Source organism: Argiope bruennichi, chromosome X2 (genome assembly GCF_947563725.1).
Source record: "Argiope bruennichi chromosome X2, qqArgBrue1.1, whole genome shotgun sequence".
Classification (NCBI taxonomy): domain Eukaryota; kingdom Metazoa; phylum Arthropoda; class Arachnida; order Araneae; family Araneidae; genus Argiope; species Argiope bruennichi.
Genome location: NC_079163.1, coordinates 63,935,158 through 63,956,503, shown reverse-complemented (window position 1 = coordinate 63,956,503; position 21,346 = coordinate 63,935,158). Strand labels below are relative to the sequence as shown.

Here is a 21,346-nt window from a genome sequence, read left to right as displayed (position 1 = left end):
TGGCATGTAGAATGACAAGACCAAATAAAACCAAACACAATTTTAAATAAGAGATGATGTTAGTGAATTCAGATTTGAATATTTGTTTGGTCATCAACATTTGAAAAGCAACTACAAGCAAAATAAATAAATGCACTGTATAATAAACTAGCACAATATATAATCTATATTATTAAGGACACATTTGCACATGCAAGAAAAAAGATAAAGCAAATCCAGTACATCACACAGAGTAATTTTTTTGTAATCATATAAAAATTATGTTTTAAATGTTTACTAAAAACTTTAACATTTTGTTTCAAGCTTTTAATTATTATTATTATTATTAGACATGATCATACTTCAAAAATTCAATAACAGTGAAATGGGGAATAGATAGAGGATAATTTCAAAATACATCAACCCATGAGAAATATTCAAAAAGAAAAGAAATAAGTTTTCCTAAAATAAAGTTAACAAGTGAGAGAAAATTCAAAAGAGAACACAATGCACAAAAATTCCAATATTAAAATAATGCCTTTTCTCAGTAAAAGCACCATTTGGTGTCTAAAACAGTAAGCATTCAGAAGCACAGGTGGTAGTGAGAGTTATTCAGTAGCAAACGGAAAACCGCAATTCAGACACAGAAAATAAACAGTATATTAAAGGAGGAATAACAGTAGTGTAATTAGTTTAATAACATAAAGAGAAATTAACATTCTATTGCTTAAACATTAATTTCAAAACTAGAAAAATTATCATTATTAAATCAGAAATGTATCAGTTATTATAAGTTACTTTTGTTTCAAATTTAATTTAAAACAAAAGTTACACTACAGTGAAGAGTTTATCTTGCACATGCTAGAAGACACTAAAGTCAGTAATTTGTTCACTAGTAAAATAAAAAAGCACAAAACGGTCCTGTTAAATCTTAAAAAGATATTCTAACTATACACTTCCAAGCAAAGTTAAGAAATAGAAAATAATGAAGAAAGTGAGAAATAAATTTATAGCATTGTGACTAACTAAAGAAATTATTTACAGGATAGATGGAACCCCATCATATCAAAAAATTAATAGATTTAGTAAATAAAATTCAAACAACTGAATACTATTCAATTTTCAAAACAATAAAAGAACTAATTAACAGCAAAAAGTTTCAGGTTGCACGGAGTAGGCACATGCAGGTAATGCAAAATATAAATTTTATTTCATTATAAAAAGATTGATTGTTAAAAAGAAAATTTGCATAGATATTAACAGGCAAGGCAGTGAAATTCATTCAAATATCGTTGTTTGATATAATCTGTCAAAATAAAAGACATTTCCTAAGTAATTTTATGAAATATCAAAAACTTTACAAATTATATATAGGAGCAGTAAGCATTTTCTGCTATAAAAGCGGCAAGACCTTTTCAAAAGGAGTAGAACGAAATTGATGCCAATAACATGCTAAGTTGTGCAATGTAAATAAAAAAGTGATAACGTGATTAGAAAAGAGATGTTAACATCCTATTTATTGGCATTTAAAACTGTGCCAATTTTACAGATTATGGTTTTTTTTAAGCTTAGAAAAGTAACAAAAAAATTGTTTAATAAGATCATAAATATTTCATATTCAACGGAAATGCAGAAAAAGCCGATTAATGCACATAATTATTTTTGAAGTAATCCTTATAAGCAGTATGACACAGACATTAATCATAACAAATGGGGAAAAAACGTGCAAAACCATTAATTTCAGCCAATGTATTACAATCAAAACAACAAATACAAATGGCACAAGTAATGTTCAAGTTCTGTAATACAACAGTAAACTAAAATATCTGAAAACTAAATCCAAGTTTGTATGTTTTTATCAAATATTTTTAACTATGTCAGAAAGAAAAGGAATTTGACGTATGCAAAGTCACAATTTCATGCAGTTCTGACTTTATTTGACGTAATTAAAGTCAGAACTACATAAATTTTAATTACTTGACTCAAATTAATTATGAGATGAAAAGAAAGTTTTACCAAAATAACAGTATTTTTCTTTTATTTAAGATAATAAAAAAATTACAGCCATATCTTAATTACTCTCTTACCAGAAAAACAAGATCAATTAAAAAAAATAATTCCGATAGTGACTTCAAATAGGACAAAAATTTAACATTTTGCTTTAAAAACTTATTTGTTTACTAATCTTGAAGGTTTAAATAAAAATATTTTGCAATGCACATATTGCCCTTACATTTATATGTTATTTTGTTTACCAAAATATTTATATATAAGCATTTTAAACTTATTATAAATCTCAACTTTTTCTCATATACAAACTAAAATTAAAGATAAAAATATGCCAATAAATTAATGCTACAAGAAGAATCTTGATTTAATAATATCAAATTAAGAAACAGTATTAACCAAAAATATTTAATGATGAAAATAAATAATTAATAATTAGCAAATACTATAAATAATGTCTAAAGGTGCTATTAAAAAGTAAAAGCTTGAAATCAAACACAAAACTTTGATTATATTTTGACATGAATAATTTTAATTTTACATCTCTTGTTGTATGTCACTCTACAGATTATATTATATAATATATATTTCTCACAGATATATATCAACCTAATTGATAATATATCAATCCAATTAATGGGAAACATAATTGATTTGGGCATCCGCATGCACAAGTCTATTCCGCAGATTTAAATTTTTTTACACCTCGTCTAAAATAATTCATTAAAAGCATAATTTAAATATGAAAATGATTTTACTAATATTTGAAAATACTTAACTTAAGCATAATAAAAGCATGGAAATGTATCAGCATGTACAATGTATAGTATGAAGAATAAAGTCTTTAAAACGTAAAAACCATACAGTATATATATATATATATATATATAATCGATTTTCACAAAATTATGCTTGATATTGAAACAACGTCAGTTGAAATAAAAGGCTATGTGAAATAATAACCATTCAAAATGATTCATGAAAGATAAAATGATGTTTAATTTCACTAATCATTGCAATGAGCTATACTATTTTTATAAACAACCCTTTCGTATAACAAATTTCATAAAAATACGCATTTTAATACGCATTTTGAAGCCTCCATACTTCTGAATTCAATGTTCTACAAGCATATTTCAGTGTACATGATTAATTTTTTGTTCTGGATATATAAACAATTACAAATTAAGCACTAAACATATCGGACAATTCACAATGTACATATACGAAAGCATATGAATCAGACTCCTAAATCATTTTGATTTTATTTGATTTGTTAGATTAGCATTCCATCATCAAGTTACATTATAAGTTACTTGTTCCAATTCGGAACTAAAAATCTATATATGTGAAAATAATTTTAATAGATAATTTACTATTAATATTTTCTACAACAAACACTGAAATGATATATCCATAATCATATAATCAAAACTCCTAAGAAATAAAAAACATTCGAAGTCAAAATGAAAGCAAACAAATTTAACTTGTTAAATCAGTAGCCCCTACCCCAATGACCTAATGTTCAAACTAAAATTTGATATTGTAAGAAAAAAATTATGCAAACACAAAAAATATTTGATCAGTATTACTAAAACAAAATTACTAGAGATACACTCACATTTTAAAAGTAAGATTCAAGAACAATTAAATGAAAAAAGCATCTTCTTTCTCTTTCTATTAAAATATTAATCTTTCATTCAAAATAATTCAAGTTTCATGATTTAAATAATAAATGAGGATGTAGACTAATGTCTATGCCATGACTGCTATTATTTTATAATGTATTTAAAAAAAAACATAAGAATAAAAGTTACATTTTAACACCTCCCTCCTTTTCAATTTCAAGGAATAAATATCAGAAAGATTAAAATCTTATCAACTAAATAATTCCTATTCCACATTTATTCGTTTCAATTAATATAAATATCATAAAGAGCAAAAATCTTGTCTGCAACAAAATAAGAATGTATAGCTCTTTCCTTTCATTTCTTTGTATCCAGAAAACGATTGCTTATTCCCTCCCTAAAAGCGATTCCATTTAAAAGTACTAGATAATTCCTAATGAATTCATAATAACTAATTGTTCCCAGATCTGAATAAAGAAATCCCTAACAATTATTTCTATTATAATTTAAATATCAAAAATTTTAGTGCCTTATCAAGTACAAAGAAACTAAAAAACTTGAATTATCAAAACTTGAATTAGTATTCATAAAACAAATTAATATTTATTAAAATTCTTTTTCCATTATAAAAAAATTAGGATTATTTTGTAGGAATTATTTTTTAAAAGATAGTGTGACGAAGAAGTTAATTAATAACTGAAATCCAACAAAATTTCCAAATAATTATTCATTTTCAACTTAACATTTTGTAGACACAATTTCAAATTAGAGCATCAAGTAACTAAAGAAAGATATGTGTACCATTATCACTGGAAATTGAAAATGAGGGGAATATTCAAAATAATTCAGAATTCTCCTTGAAACATAAACAATAAAAGAAATTAGGTTGACCTCTATTTTTCTCCAATTTTATGGAAGTAATTCACATGTTATTTTTCAAGGATTCCTTTTCTGTATTATTATTATTTATAATTTTTTTTGTCATTAATACAATATTCATGTTAGTATCTACAAAGTTTTTTATTCTCACTATCTTTAATGCACATGCATAAAAGACTATATTCAACAATATAGAGGTAAAGAGCAAATATTATAAAAAAATAATTTCAGCTTATTACAGTCAAATAAGAGTATATTGCTAACAATGATTTCATGTTCAAAATAACTGCAGTGTTTTCCAAAGCGTTTAATGCAGCTCAAGAAACGTAACATATTAACTACAAGAAATACTTACACATAGGTAATTAAAATCAAACTCACATGGATTGAAACTTCTCAACTTATGTGAAAAAATATTCCAATTAGATTAGAAATATGATGATCAAGTAAAAATATAGGTAACTTCTTTTCTTATAGCTAAAAAAATCAGTAAACAGAATATCAACATATTTCTAGATTTACTTGATAATAGAAATTATATGATAAACTTAAAAAAAAAGGGGGGGGCTAATAATAATTTCTCAATTTAGAAATTATATTACACAAATTAAAATTTATCAAATTCAGTAAAGACAAAGCAATTTTTAGAAAATTTAGAGTCAGTTGCATATCAATCAAAGTCAGTTTAATCAAAGAAAGCATGAAAAAAAATTTGAGAATAAGCAACAATAATTACAGAAGTGGTTGCTGATACAATATTTTCAAAAATCTTTACTGTAATATCACAGTAATTTTGCCAATCAAATAATTGACATTTTTCTAAGTTTAACTTAATAATATACACTTCAAACATAATTCAATATGACAAATTCAATAAAAATTCCATAGAGAAATTATATATATATAAATTTATATATATTTCTCTACTTATATTCACAAAGAAAAAAAATTGGCCACATAAATTAGTCAAAGAGTAATTAGTCATTGTCGTTTTCAAATTAAAAGATAATAAAAGCTCAACATTTTTAAAGTAAAATACATTTTAATTTTAACGAATTTAAGAAAATTATAGAAACTATAGAAGATTATTAGTCGGAAGGTAAAATAAGTGAATCTACCAATAAACGAATCCTTCAATTTCGTAATTTTAATCCACGGGGAAAAAACGCAAGAAAACTTTTAAAAAATATCACATAATTAATTAACGGGAACATAAAAGCACAACATATACATGCACTAAAACAAAATAAATGCATATTGCCAAAACAAGTCTATAGAAATAAACATACAGGACTAGAATACGATGTTATTGAAAAATTTCTTAAAATTTTTGCTGCATGAAGATTTGTTTCAATTTAAATAGCTCACTAATACTAATCACTTCATAATCATGCACTTTTAAAATGCAATCTAAAATACATAGAATACATATGAAGCACATTCAAAAATGTGTTATTCTATGTCGAAATACAATCTTTACAAAAATAAATAGCACATTACATCTGTTAGACTTTGAATAATGTTTACATTAGCAATTCAGTCACCTTTTTTCAAGCTTGCAAGGACATTCCCAGGCGTTTGAAGTACTAAATTCGGAGATGTAACAGGGGAAACAATTTCTTCCTTAATGCAGGAGCTGATTTTGCTTGGAGTACTAGGAATCGATTCTATTGAGCGAGTGCTTCCACACGATAAATTGTCGTCAATGATTTGAGCTGTTTCACCTTCTGAAAATGTTTCTGTATGTTCAGTGATGTCTTCTAGAACATCGGCCATTTCAATGAGACTGTTTTCATCGCACGTTTCACAATCACTTTCATTCACAGTTTTTGGAGGGACTCCGTCTTCATATAGCACCTGTTTGCCTATATTTTCTTCCTGATAATCCAATATGTGGCTTTGATCAAATTCATCATCATCCGCAACTGTTGGATCTTCTTCAGAAGATGATAAATGAGTGTCATATAATCGAAGATCACTTAATTGAAGCATGTCATCTAAGCTGCTAGTACTATTCCCAGAGTACAGAATTTCACTACTGGAAGAAGAGTCTCCAAGATATTCTTCAGGGCAGTGTTTTATCCATTGCTCCTTCAACAATGGCTTTTCATTCCCAGTTTGGCTTTCTTCCATATATTTAACCGATTCAGACTGTGGTACTGTGTCATTACTATTAGAACTTAATATAAATCTGGCATTATCAGAATATTGCAAAGTTTTGTTGTCTAGGGTATCAGGTACTTCAAAAGACGCATTCGTAGTACTATGTTTAAACTTAGAAAGCTTTTTCCTCCCTTGTTTCTTTGATATGATCATTTCAATGCTGTCAGTTAAATCGTCAGTGGCAAAGCGGTAATAGCTACCATCTTTGTTTGAAGTGACATAATCCATTTCTTGAGAATCGGTAGAACTGTGCATGCTGAGAGAATGTTTAAGTAACCCCCTACTGTTTATTGGTTCAGAGTGACACTTTCTATGACATTCTTTTAAAACTTTCCCCACAGAATCTTCTAAAGAATCATCTTGGGAAGAGAAACTATCAGCAGCCGGCAACTGATTAACAGAAACAAAGTCAACAGTTTTACTGCGCATCAAATTTTTAATATTGTGGTTAAATTTATTTTTTTTAGATGTGGAAAAACAGCCGGCTCTAGCATATAAAGTAGGACTACCATGACTTTTAAGAGCATGTTCTACCTCAACTCTAAGTACAGGTTTTGGAGGTGGTTTTAAAAGTGGTGATAGGGATTTTTGGGATTTATCTAACTTGTGCAAGACATACGTTATGTCACCATTAGTAGCAGCAATTTCCTCTTCCACCCCTTCTCCCTCAACACTACTTTGATGACATATTTCAGATAAATCTTTTATTAAATTACTTAATAACTCTCCCTTTGCTACTTCTCCCTCACTACCTAATGATGTCTGCTTAGTATCAAATGGTGCTTTTGAGTCTGAAGATATATTACAAATATGATCAGACTTGTTATCTGAGAGAGTTAAAGTATCACGGCAATTTTGATATACAACACTGTCAGAGAGAGAATGCTTATGATCTAAAGAATATGAATTATGAGAAGTATTATCAGACAAATAATGGTCACTAAAATTATCACTGTAATTTTCCTCACTGTAATTACTTATTATATCTGGACTATGAAGTTCACCTTCCATTACATCCTTATTTAATTTGGAGGATAGCAAACCTGGTGGAAGATCTCTTCTCTCCATATAGGAACTCCTCGTGTCAATGCAAATACTTCTATTGGCTATCACTCTAGATGATTCCTTGTTAACTCTAGGTGAGGAAGGCTGCGATGCTGAAGTTGGCCTACTAACATAAGCAGAGGGCACTTCTACATCATGAGATAAGATGACTGACCCACATGATTGACTGCTACTAACTGGCAGCAAAGGCTGGGCAGAGAGAGATGAACCAACCAAACCTAAGCCTCTACGATTAGTGCTCGAGACACGTAGACTCGTGGACCTAATAAAAATGTGCAACAATAATAAATATATTTTAAGATAAATTATTATCACTATAAAAACTATGAAATCATACAAAAAAGTAATATATTAGCTTTTTTTTCCATTTCGAGAATTTAAAATTTTAAACCATCACATTTAAGGTAAAAGCTTACCCTTTTTAAAAAGATATAATATTTTTAAATAATTCAACACACTTAATGCATAGTACACTTAATTTGTCTTTTATTAAATGAATAAAAAAAACTTTTAGAATGCAAGCTGGTAAGATTTCACCTTACCTTGCCCCCCTGCCCCGAAAAAGATAGTTCATCTCAGATCTAGAGAAACAGTTAAGTCTGTAAGTAATATTTAAATCAAAACAGATAATTACAATTAGGAGGCATTTTAAATATATGAATGAAAAAACACGAAAGTAAGTAATTTTTTAATAAGACCAACAAAATATATCAATAAAAATCTTGATTTCCAAACAATATATAATACTTCACAAAAAAATTAATATAGATATTCATCAAAAAATTAACAGTCATAATGCCAAAGTTAAAAGTCATTCGGTTAAATAAACATACTTAAAAAGGTAAAAGAAAGATTATATTTAATTCTACTGCTATCACAATGTGAATAAAATTTTCACTATGGAAAAATAAAAATTATTTATATCAATTCAAGAATAAAACAACATATATATTTATTGATTTTTCTGTTATCAAAGTCATACAACTAAACAGATTATAACCAATTGAAAACATATCTATCTTAATAATTATTTATAGACTAAACCAAAAAAATAAATTTTTAAATAAGCATATTTTGACATTAAATCATTAAATTGCCATTCATAAAAATATATATATATACAAAGTAAAATACTTGGAGAGTTACACTTTCTATTGTCTATACACATCGAACACTTTAAGCAATGATCCTTTCAAACAAGGGATTTACCTTTTGCAGATATAAAGTATAATATGAATAAAAATTGAGTAACTAAATTAAACTCCTAAACATTCTTATTTAAATTAAGAAATCTCATACAGAGAAGAGCAAATTAAAATAGCTTGTTTGAAAACATATAATTAAAATATATTAGACCATGAACTTTTGGTTTACCTAAATAAATACATCCACTAATAAGAGCAAGGGGACAAAAAAAATCAGAAAAACATCTTATAGCTTAAATAAAATTTTGATTACGAGAATACCATAAAAAATCCTATACTTAAAAATAAAAGCAGATAAAAAAAATTTATTTTCAAATTAGATCTCTTGAAACAAAACAAATATTGCAAATCATTCAGAAAATCTATAACGTGTATTTAAATAAACGTAACTTAATGAATGATAAAATAATTCATAACATCATTATTTATTTTATGAAATAATACTCAATATCATTAACTTGACAATGAAAAGCCTACATGAAATAATAATAAGCAAAATAAATAAGATTACAATTTGTTTTAAAAGTTTCAGTTATCTTATTGCATTATATTTAAATAAATGAACTTAAGTTTCACACAAATATGCAAAATAAAGTACCATTTACCTTTGGAATGGTTGGCGTTTGACATAATTTTCACGAACATATTCAACCATTTGTTTTTGTGTTCGACCACTGTATCTATAAAGAAAAGGTTGGCATAGTATTACAAAATAATAGGCAATCAACATAAATTACATGTAACAATTATAAGTCGTATAGACGGTTTTCTATTGCAAATGAATGAAAAAAATTGCATTATTTTAGAATTATATAGTAAAAATTTTAAGAAGGCTTACAGCAAGGTATCTAAAAAATTGAGAGAAATAATTTTTTTTATTTCTCATTCGTTTAAGTTTCGAAGATCACTAATTTTGAATTTAGTTCTAATATATATAAAGATAACTTTAAATTGTCTTTATATATATTAACTAACAAAACTGTAATTCAAAGGACTTGAAACTCTTCAGCTCACTAAAGAAGCGTTTATAAAAAAAGAAAGTACATGAAATTTTCAAGTCATCAGTTATAATATTCGAAATTTTAATAATTAATGCAAAAAATACTTTTACAAAAGGTCTTGATTTGCTCAACCAAAAATCGTATTTAAGAAAAAACAAATCTACAATTAAATATAGTTGTTTATTAACTCGTGAATTTAATAAATAAATCGAGGAGGTAAGCAAAACTTACGACCAGTAGCGGCTCGTCAGCTCCAAAATAATCAGTGCTGCAAAAAAATATTTATCAACAGATTGCAATTTGAAGGGAGGGGGCATTAGTTTACTCACAAGTAGTGGTCTAAAATTTTTACTTTCAAAGCTAGACATGAAGTTTATAGCACTTCAAATATATTAAATAACCAATACATGATATAAATTCCTTGTAGTTTTGTCGATAGAAAATTATGTTAATGTTGAAGAGGTGATTAAGCATATAAAAGTATTAGAGCCTTTCCCCCCATACTTCCATCTTTATCTAATCAGCATGATAAAGCTCATTCCAAAATGAATACCAAATAAGATGTGCAATAAATATTCTTACATGTAATAAGTTATAATATATTCCTCCTTATAAAGATTATCACCTGAATAACATTTTAGGAAATAGTTTATATATCTTTCCTTTTACGAAGAGAAATCTCAAACAAAAGAAAATGAATAGTCATTAAATCAGGGAAGGGATAGAAAAAAAATATATTGAGAGAACAAAAGAAAACTTTGGAAAGGAGTGGGGGCAGAATCAACTAATAGCACTACAAGCTGAGTCTGAAACAAACTCTAGTGCCTTTAAATTCAAAAGGAGAAACAGTTGCTTTTGGGTTTCAGATAAATCATTCAGCTGCGGTTGATTGGGGATGTCTTCGTGTGCTGCACTCTAAATAGCTCTGACTTGAGTCTTACTATTTTTAAGTTTTTACTGTGTTTTTTTTTTGTTTGTTTGTTTGTTTTTTTTTTCCCCCATTTTCATTGATCATCGAATTCTCGGAATAAAAAGCTAAGAGCTTGAGCTCTCAAAGAGTAAAAGTAAGCAAACCACATAAAAAAGAAAATGCAACTTTTAAAAATAATTTTAGGAGGTATGCATATCTGCAATCCTAATGGATGATCCATCATTGTTTAAGACATACTTTAGTTTCATAATCATAAAAGTTTTAGAAAGTAATAAGTATAGAAAGTTCCCTTTAATTAAAATTTGTAAGACCTATAATAATGTTTAGATATCAAGAAAAGAACAAAATTAGATCTTAAGTAGAAATAAGCTTTTCTTCTTAAGACTTCTCTTCTAATCTTCTTAAGACTAAGATAGACTAACAAATAGACGCAGACAGCATAGAAAAAAAAAGAAAATTTCTATTTTCTTAAAATTAAAAGGCACTTGCTGAAAACATAATACTCTACTGCACACATAAGTATATACTTTCTTAAAAATCGACATGAGATTTCATTTGTTAAATTTAAAAGTTGTCTCATTTTGTAGAAATTCAAGCTAGGAATATTTGGAATAAGCCACCTAATAAAAAATTGTGAAGACAAATAGCAAAGAAAAAATGGCAAACCAGATCTCATGCTGACTTGAAGAGTGAAAGGAGAAAATGAAAAATATGTAAACGTTCAAAGACGATGCTGTCGTTATTAAAGTTAAAACAAAGATTATACTGGGATATGAAGATGAGAATTTTAATTACAGTATTCTTGAAGGTAGTCATGAAGTTATTCATCGAATGATAGATTAAACGTAAGTATTGTGAATTGCAGCATACCGGGCATCAAACTCCCTTTTCCAATTGAGAGAAAATTATTGTATCATTTCTGTCAGTACAATAGCAAAACAAGTGAGCTGTCATTGTATCGTTTGTAAAAGAATTTAAGCTAAAGCTACTAAGCCAACTTTAGCAACTCTTCCTAAAAATAGAATAAAAGTTGCTGCAGACTTTAAAGTTATAAGGATAGATTTAGCAGGCCCGTTGTATTTGCTTTATGGAGGAAAGACATGGGTTTTCCTTTTTACTTGTGCCAATTTCAGGACTGTGCATCTTGAATTGGTCTTTTCCTTGCCCTCAGAAGCTTTTATAATTGCTTTAAGATGTTTTTCTAAAAGAGTTCGAGTAAGCATATACTACAATGATAAGAGCACCAACTTCGTTGGTTCAAATAACGCTTTCAAGAATTTAGACTGGGAGAAGATCATATCATTCTTCCTTTATCAAGAAAATTAAATGGGATATCAATTTTTCACTGCCGAATGGTGGGAGCAGATGATCTGCATCTTAAAGGAAACACAAAAAAGAATTTGGGACAGAAAGAATGTTGATTAGGAGAAACTAGAAACTCGTATTTGCGACTGTAAAGCCATAATAAATTCCAAGCCACTCACATATACTAAAGATAATTCAGAAGATTTAAACTAGCATCTGCTAGTTTCTTCCAAAGCATTCCTAGTAGTGATACCACTGATTTGTACGAAGTGGACAGCAAAAGCTTTAATAAAAGATTATATTTTGTACAAAAATTACGGCACGATTTTGCAACGAATATTTGTCAATGTTAGTAATAAAGATAACAGCAGAATTAAACTTTCAGTGTTGGAGATGATGCTCTCCTTGACACTGATGGAAATCATATAAATGGCCACTAGGAAATGTAATTGAAGCCCTTCCTGGAACAAATGGACATTCAGGAGTCGCCAAGGATAAAGACGGTGGGGGGGGGGGATTCAGAAACTTCTCTTCTCTCCTTATCTTCTGGAAGAACTGACTCTACAAATGGATATAATGTTACTTCGTACATTACCGAAGTCTAATGCCTCCAATTCTCGTAACTGGTCTTACAATGAAAAACACGAAAAATGAAATGTTCTCCATTTTTTCTTGCATTTTAAAAAAGATTCAAAAGTTTAGGGTCACAGATTTGAATGAACAATTCATCTTTAGCAAGCGGCGATTTCAATAGTTTTATATTATAATTTGCTCTTGATGATAGAAAACATTGTATTAAAATCTCTTGCCGATGAACCAAGTTCTTTCGCTAGCAGAAGTTACTGGAATTTGCCACACGAATCGATACTACAATCATTGCGATTTTTTAAAATTGTCCCCAGAATGTGATTAAATTCTTTACATCACCGTTAAAACATTTCAATAGCAACTCAGAAAGACGAGAAGTTCGTTTTATTTCATTAATTTCATGGAGATCCCATTATTTCCTTCATTTATTGCTTAAATGAAACTTACTTTCATTTTCATAGCATCCACTAATCACGAAAATTCTCCGCTTATGATCTAAAATATTAAACAAAGGTATCAATTCCATCTTACTCATCGTTTCCGTTTTCATAACACTTTCGACTTCTTTCAATGATTTCGTAAATAATCATCAGAGATGTGTTCTCTCCCATTATAAAGAATCCATACCCATGCTCATAGATGTCAATTTGTTAAAAGGTTTAATAATTACTATAAATTTAATATCAGAGAACACCTTAATTGCGAACATAATAATGTTTTACATGACATAATTTTGAAAACATATTTACATCAAACAACATAACAAATCTTGAATGAATTATTTTATGTTGATTTAATATAACAGTTTATATGGTATGAATAATAATGAATCAAATTTAGAATAAGTAAAGGAAGAAGGCCAAGGAAAAAATGATTGGAGTTCAGTAGAATGAACATTATATAATCATTCGCAAAGTTTTCACACTTAGTCTAAAATGATTTCACGAAAAAATGAAAATAAATAAATCCATACTTCGCATCTGGACTTTTCACATGATTTTCTATTCCCCCCCCTCCATCAAAATGATAATCCAAATATCACATATAATATCATCAAATAATAAAAGATAGAAAAAATTCTATAACGATTTTCACATCCACTAAAACTTGATTTTGAAGGGAAAACGCATAGCAGAGAAGCAAAGATAATTAAGGATAGCTTGATAATTTAAAAAATAAATTAGGGTTTTAAGTAAATGCAGACAATAACAAGATAAAATTAATTATTAAGATTTCTTTTATAAATTTGCAATTGAAATTTCAAATTATTTAGACAACAACAACAACAACAAAATTAACCCCAGATTTACCACTATTTTCTTTTTGCTCCCTTTATGTTAATTTTATAATATTATTTGAAAGACATGCTCAAAACAAAATAATACTAAGTAGTATGTTTCACAGTACAACTTAATTATGTGAATCAAAATTACTTTTAAAAAACTGTACTTTAAAAAGCTACAAAACTGAAATACAGTTTACAGATAAATAAGCACGTTATTTTATAATATTTAATTGAATAATTAAATTATTATATTCTAAAATGGAACAACACTGCACTTACCTAAATGATGATCCTCGACTAAATATACGAGTCTTTTGACGAGGTAATCTTTTTACCTCAGAACAACGAAAAAAGGCATGATTTTCGATGCATTTCTTCCAGAAATTTTTACATTCATTTCGACTTTCAAATACGAAATCTACTGTGTCTTTATAATAACCCTACAAAAATACACATAAATACCATATCAATAGTTATAGTGTGTCCATATAATCTAGCACAATTATTTCAATGATATAAAATATCCCTTACATGACATAAATAACAGGTTTCTCAAGCACTTGATTATAATATAAAAAAAAGAAGGAAAAGAGCATATGAAATCTACATAATTATTGGATGCAAAATAATTTTCAGTCATGAAAAAAATTATCATAGCAGCATTTTTTACAATAAAAAAAAGTAAGAAACTAATAAGTATCAATAGAAAATGAAAGAAGCTTTAATGTACTGCTTAACAGATATAAATGAATACTATTTGCATAGAATATGAAAGGTCTGCTTTTTATTCCAAAAGCTGGCTCTTTTCAAATCATGCTGGTAGAAGTCTCTTTTAAATAATAACCAATTTATCTATTTTTGGATCTAATTTTATGATCTCAAAAGTTTCTGAGAGCATCGCTTGTCAGTGACAATCGGTATTAACTCAAGAAAGCATACAGAAACTTTTAATCCTACTCATTGTAATGCTGTAAAAACAATAAAACATTTGCAATAATTTATTTACTACTCGAATCTAAAATTGGTCATTCTTTTTCTGGATATTTTATGGAAAACTTAATAGTCAAATGTCACAGTATTCAGTATAAGCAATATTGTGAAAATTACGCTTCACATTACACTCATAACCAGGTAAAAAAAAGAGGGGGGGGGGAGAATTGAAGATAGCTAACTGAAACATTGCAGTTCACTCAAATGCAAATAAAACCCGATCACAGATTGCTGAATTCTTCCCTACAAAATGAAAGGAAAGAAGTTTTACAATAAGCAAATTCTGTACCACATGTTATATGGCAAAGTTTTAATAGGTTGTCAAATTAGATAATTTACAGAATTTTCTTCTACGCAAAAAATAGTAAATTGACATATTTTTAAAAAACGATTAATTCCTCAAAAAGAAAAAAAAAAGAAAACTGATTTAACTTTCTTATATTATGGAAACTATTTGAAAAACGATACGATTCTAATGAGTAATTATTATAAAGAGGCAGAGAAAAAACAAGATGTACAGTCTATCAATACCTCTCTATTCTGAAATAGATATACATAGAGAAAGGTAAATCTGAACAAACTATTTAAAAATGCTCAGTATCTCTAAAAAAATTTAGCAGTAATGTTAATCATTCTATACACAAAATTATACAGTATTATTGGGAAAAATCTTATGGAAAATACAGCATTATAAAAAAAAACCGACAGAAATCTTCAAATCGGTGGGAAAACACAAGCAAATAGAATAAACAGAATTTAACCAAAAAAGTTTGAATAGTATATAACTCAACAACTAAGTTTAAGAATCTAAGAACGATATTTAGCAATGTAACTATATACACAGATTTTCTAAGTAAAAATAATAAACCACTCAAACGAGACTACTTTCAAATTATTAAAATTTCTTTTTCAAATTAAATCTGTCTCATCACAAAGATTCAACACTAAATGTACAAAGGATTGAAATGTAAACACAGATCAAAGAAAAGAACAAAATAAAAGTGCATTAAAAATTATTTTTTATGATAGCCATACTTACATAACCCTCCGGATGAAGCTTTATCAAAAACTTTCGCCTCTTAAAACTTATTTTCCTAATTTTTGCCCAGGAGAATGTGTTAATTTTTGTGTAGTTTTGGAAGACCAACACACCCATGTGAGCAACAGCTAGATTCAAAGGAACTCCTTCACTATCCTGAAATAAGATTCCTTGTTTAAGAAAAACGCTAAGTAAATACTTATTATTAATTTCTAAAACTACAGACAACAAATAAGAATCGTTTCGTTTTCCATGTCCCATTGAAGGAACGAGGCAAACGAATATATATATATATATCGACAATTTTCATACTCCTCCATTTCAAGTGAAAATACTGTTATTTGTGCAAATGACAGAAAGAAAGTATTTTATTATTATTATCATTATTAAGCTTCCATTTCTTTCAGTGCGTTTGTAAAGTGCAGTCAGAAATTTGTAAATATATAAGATATTATTCAATTACCACTCATTGAACATTTAAACAAAAGCAGAAATGAAGAAATTATGATTTTCTAAAACTGCATTAAAGTTTCTTAATTGATAACTTAAGTGCTGATATATCTACTTCTACAAGATTTCCAGTAGTAGCAGCCATTTCTGATGTCATATATAAACACAAAGTAAGGCCAACTATAAAATTTGGTTAGATTTCAATAATTATAGCAGCTTTTTGCGTTTTCGCACAATGAATGATCATTTCCATATTAAATGTGGTCTTCCGACACATGGGTAAATTGGATCGGCGAAGGAGATATCGAATTAGGTCAGCTGTATGCCTGCCTGTCGGAGGTACAGAGTAAATTTGTCATTTAAAAGGAACTTCAAAACTCTTGTGAAAAATATGATCGAATTTATACTCTGGAAATTCTTACATGCATGACAAATACTACTACTTCTGAAAATTTTAGCAAACATTTAAGACATTAAATCTGAAAAAAAAAAAATCATTTTCACATTTATGTATTGCAAAAAGCATTCAATTAAAATAAATAAATTATATCTCTATAGTAATTTTATAATAAAGGTTAAAAGAGAAACAAATTATTATTATTTGGATTCAAAAAAAAAAATTCCCAGATATATCATTGTATGATATCAGTGTATTACTGTTTATTTTTAACATAACATCAACAAATTTTACTTAAATATCTATTAATTTGTTTAACAGTTTTTATTAAATAAAACTGACATTAAATGTATAATTTCTGAAATATACATGCTGAAGAAAATTATTACATTAAAAATGCAAAAGTTTTTATTTTTGTGAATATTGAAATAAATGTTTCTTGCAAAGGCGGCACAAAAATCAAGAATTTCTGAAGTTTTAGTAATGGACAACTTGAACTTTTATTATCGGCATAAAAGTGATATTTTTTTGCATGTTAACATTATAAGCAAGTCTTTTGCTATTTCTTCAAAATTTGAAATTTTAATAATCTTAACATTTCTTTTTAATTATTAATAAAGCATTAATTATATATATTGAAAAAAGTTCTTATTTATCATGTTTCTAATGCTATCAGTTATAATAGGAATTTGAAATCCTCAGAGCTATCTTCAGAAAGTTGTCAAAATATTTTGACCAATCTGGAAGGCATAATTTATGTACAAGCAAGAAACGACGAGATACGTCAATCTACAGCACGACACAAGAGCAAAAAAGTTAAAAGAGGCAGAAATATTTCCCGCAGTGGTTATATAAAATGAGTTCTGAGATGGATTTCTTTCCACGTGTCGATTTAGGTAAGAGGAATATAAGTATCTTTTAAAGACATTTGCTTACAATGACAAATTCTCAACCCCTCACTCGGAGCATGAGAGTCCTTGATTTAAGCATTTTTACCAAGCTCGTGTCGAAACATTAATTAAAAAAAAGATGGAATCGGACCAGGAAATAAAAGAACATTTTAGAATGAAGTTAATATGGGTTAAATTAAGATCAAAATTACGAAATTAAGCAGGATTTAATTTAGATTTAGAAATATCATTACACATATGAAACGCGGCCCTTATTTTTTTTCCCCCCCCTCACCATTTATACAGAGTAGTACAAAGATTGACAACTAAACTTAAATAATAATACCTAAAATATTTTATAACTGATATATGTAAATTATAAATAACATCAAAATAATCGATAATATAAATGTATAGTCCTTGAATATAAAATGTAAATATAAAATGTATGTCCAAAAAAAAAAGCCGTTTGGGAAACCAATTTTATAGCATCAGTTCGGAAGTTTTGTTAATTTTACACAGAGAATTTTTTCCATTCAAATTTCAATAATCTAAATAAGGCCCAAAAAAGAAAAATCAAATAGTAGTTAGTATGGAGCATCTAATATATTAAAGGAATACAAACCAGAAATGATTTCTATATATTTCATACTTAAAAAAACTATAAATTTATACTAATCTTTTAATTCATCGAAAAAAATATAAAAACAAATTATAACGAAAAAGTTACAGTTACTACTTTCTTTACCCTTTGCCATTATATGGGAACTGCATAGAGACATAAATTCCCTTACTGGCTCTTATTCAAAATTAAGGAACACTATTGCTTTCAAAGGCATTGCATTTTCTCTCATTTTGCTGAAACCATTTCAATTTCCAGCCTTCTTCTTCATAATATGAGTTTATTAAAAAAATTTCTTTTCAATACAACGAATTTTTTCCTGAATTTTGGTCTCCCTGGCAACTGCGTCCAGGACAGGTGTCCTGTCTGTTCCACCCCAGTTAGGCCACTAATTGGAAGAAGAATCTTCAGGTATAATTCTCTTTGGATAAACATAGGAACAAATCAATAAAACGCTTAATGCTTTAGCAATAAAGGAATTTAAAAATTACGCAAATCCGATTCATAAACATGTTATTATAGGTAATTTGGAAATAATCGAAAATAAATAAAAAATTTATGAGAATTAAAGAAAAAAGATACAAAATTCTGCTAGACTTTTAAAATTTCTTTAAAAATTATATTAAAAAGTTTGCTTAATGACTTCAATAATTTCAGCTTAAAAATCGTCGCTAAATTTGATGTACCGGTACAATTTTTTACCGAATGAAAATGGATCACATATTTTAACTTTAAAGACTTCATAAGAAATAATTACAGATTAACCAATTCAAACTACAAAATATATGAATATAGAAATAGAAATATTAATATCCAAGCTCTCCAAAAAAAATTCATAATTATTCCTATTAATAAAGCAGCAGGCAATTATGCAATCATTTGCAAAAAATTCTATCTTGACAATTTAAATTTAGATAAAGAGTTAAAATCACCAGAAACATACAAAGTGAATAGATCAAACTTTACTATCATTAAGAAAACGAATTCTACTTTAAACAGAAAAAGATTAAGTGTCAAAATGTTAACATACCAAATATTACTGTCTACCCAAAATTACATACATAACCATTAAAATTTAGATTTATAACTTCGTAATCAATACTTATGTGAACAAAACTGGAAATATTTTCTCAAAATACCTGAAAATCATCCTCAACTTTGTTAAAAAAAATTATACAAGGATAACAATAAAAACTGCAACTAAGTTATTTAATTCCATCAAAAGAAATAATTCTATGGAAACTTATGATTTCCAATACTATAATTCCTTTTGCGATTCGTGCTAATACCATCCCTTAACGAACAATTAATGCATTGTTCTCCAAATTTCTACTTTCACTTTTAATAATGATTTACTATTCATATAATTGTAAACAATTTTGCAGATGCGTGGAAGGAAAGAAGAAACGTTTCAAATTTTAATTTCGATATATTTCATCCGAGAGACATAATCGGTATAAAGAAAAAGCGATGATAAAAGGACGTCTGTTCACATCGCGATACAAGAGCAAAGTGACAGAATTTTTCCTGTTTTACAATCAGATTCCGATAGGGATTTTGTTGAAACGTGTCGATTTAGGAAAGGGAATCTTAGGTATCTTCGAAACACCTGCACAAACACCAGATTTTTGCCCCTTCGCTCGTAGCTTGGGAAAATAAGAAAATTGAATTTTTTGGAGCGCTTATTGGCAATAATTAAATAATAAAAGTAGAATCAGGAATAAAAGAAAATTTTAGAATAAAGTAGTATGAACTAATTTAAGGTTAAAATATCAGGATATTAAGAATTAAATTTAAGAGATATCATTACATATTACACACACACACACACACACATATATATATATATATATATATAATGCTGTGATACGGTGAGCGATAATTTTTACATTTTTGAGATCTTTTGTAAATGAAAAATAATAAATATTTTGCAGATACATTTTATAGATCTTTCAAAAATAAAAAATAACTTTCCCCCTCAAATGATACAAACACGTTTCTGAAAGTTATAGCTGATGAATTTCATTGTCTACTCATCACATTGTGAAAACTGGTGATCATTTTGCATATAAATGTGCACATTTTGTCATCTTATCTTTAAAAGACGTCTGTTTAAAGAAATTTTTTTTAAAAATTAAAAAAATATGAATATTAGTTAAAATTGAATGTCTTCAAAAGCAATTTTTCTTTATAATTCCTTTTCAATTCCAATAAGAAATGAAAATGAAAAGAGTATCCGTACCTGACTTTTGCTCTATTTACTGAATTTTTTATAGTTCTTTCTGCGGATAAACTAAAATATTTCATCAATTTAAAATAAAGACACTTAAATAAAACAATGGTGAATTTTAATTAGATTCATTTGTTACTATCTTTATAAATATATATTAAATATAATTCCTCATTTATAAAATGTATCAGAATCTATACACAATATAACATGTATTACTTTAATGTATAATAAATATTTTTCTCTTCTTTTCTTAAGTACATAAATGCTGCTTTATTTTATTTTTTAATTTTATTCCATTTACAAATCTGGATTTTTTTTCATCATATTCTTAGATATTTGAGAGAAAACAGTTCCCCCCATTTAACATTATACTATTTACCATCAACAAAGAACTAGTAAATGATGGTACTCTGCAAATAAGATAAATACAGGACTTATATAAAAGATTTATTCATTTTCAAAATGTTGTATATTCAAAAGTATTACGCAAAGCGTATATGGACAATAACAATATGGTATGATAAATGGAAAATAACTGTAAACTCGCCGAGTCTTCTGCACACGATACAAATGTTCTATGTGCGTCATCAGCGTCACACAACACAAGTCTTGGTTGAATAGTAGTTGAATTTGTTCTACCCATTTTGCAACGTTATCATGCCAATGGTCATCACTGTAGCATTGACTCG

At 27.6% G+C, this 21,346-nt stretch overlaps 1 protein-coding gene across 2 annotated transcripts in view; it reads right to left on the bottom strand.

Moving 5' to 3' along the window:
- Window positions 1-21,346, bottom strand: part of LOC129960052 (FERM, ARHGEF and pleckstrin domain-containing protein 1-like) — a 147,775-nt gene that overhangs the window by 74,964 nt on the left and 51,465 nt on the right. Inside the window, exons 8-12 of one of the 2 annotated variants that reach the window (XM_056073099.1) lie at window positions 16,066-16,221; window positions 14,316-14,476; window positions 9,532-9,606; window positions 8,264-8,302; window positions 7,634-7,983 (exon numbers count right to left, since the gene is read on the bottom strand). In XM_056073099.1, coding sequence (XP_055929074.1) covers window positions 7,634-7,983; window positions 8,264-8,302; window positions 9,532-9,606; window positions 14,316-14,476; window positions 16,066-16,221 — 781 coding nt within the window. Of the gene's footprint in view, window positions 1-5,842; window positions 7,984-8,263; window positions 8,303-9,531; window positions 9,607-14,315; window positions 14,477-16,065; window positions 16,222-21,346 lie in introns of those variants that run through there. The other variant, XM_056073100.1, reaches the window with a different exon arrangement.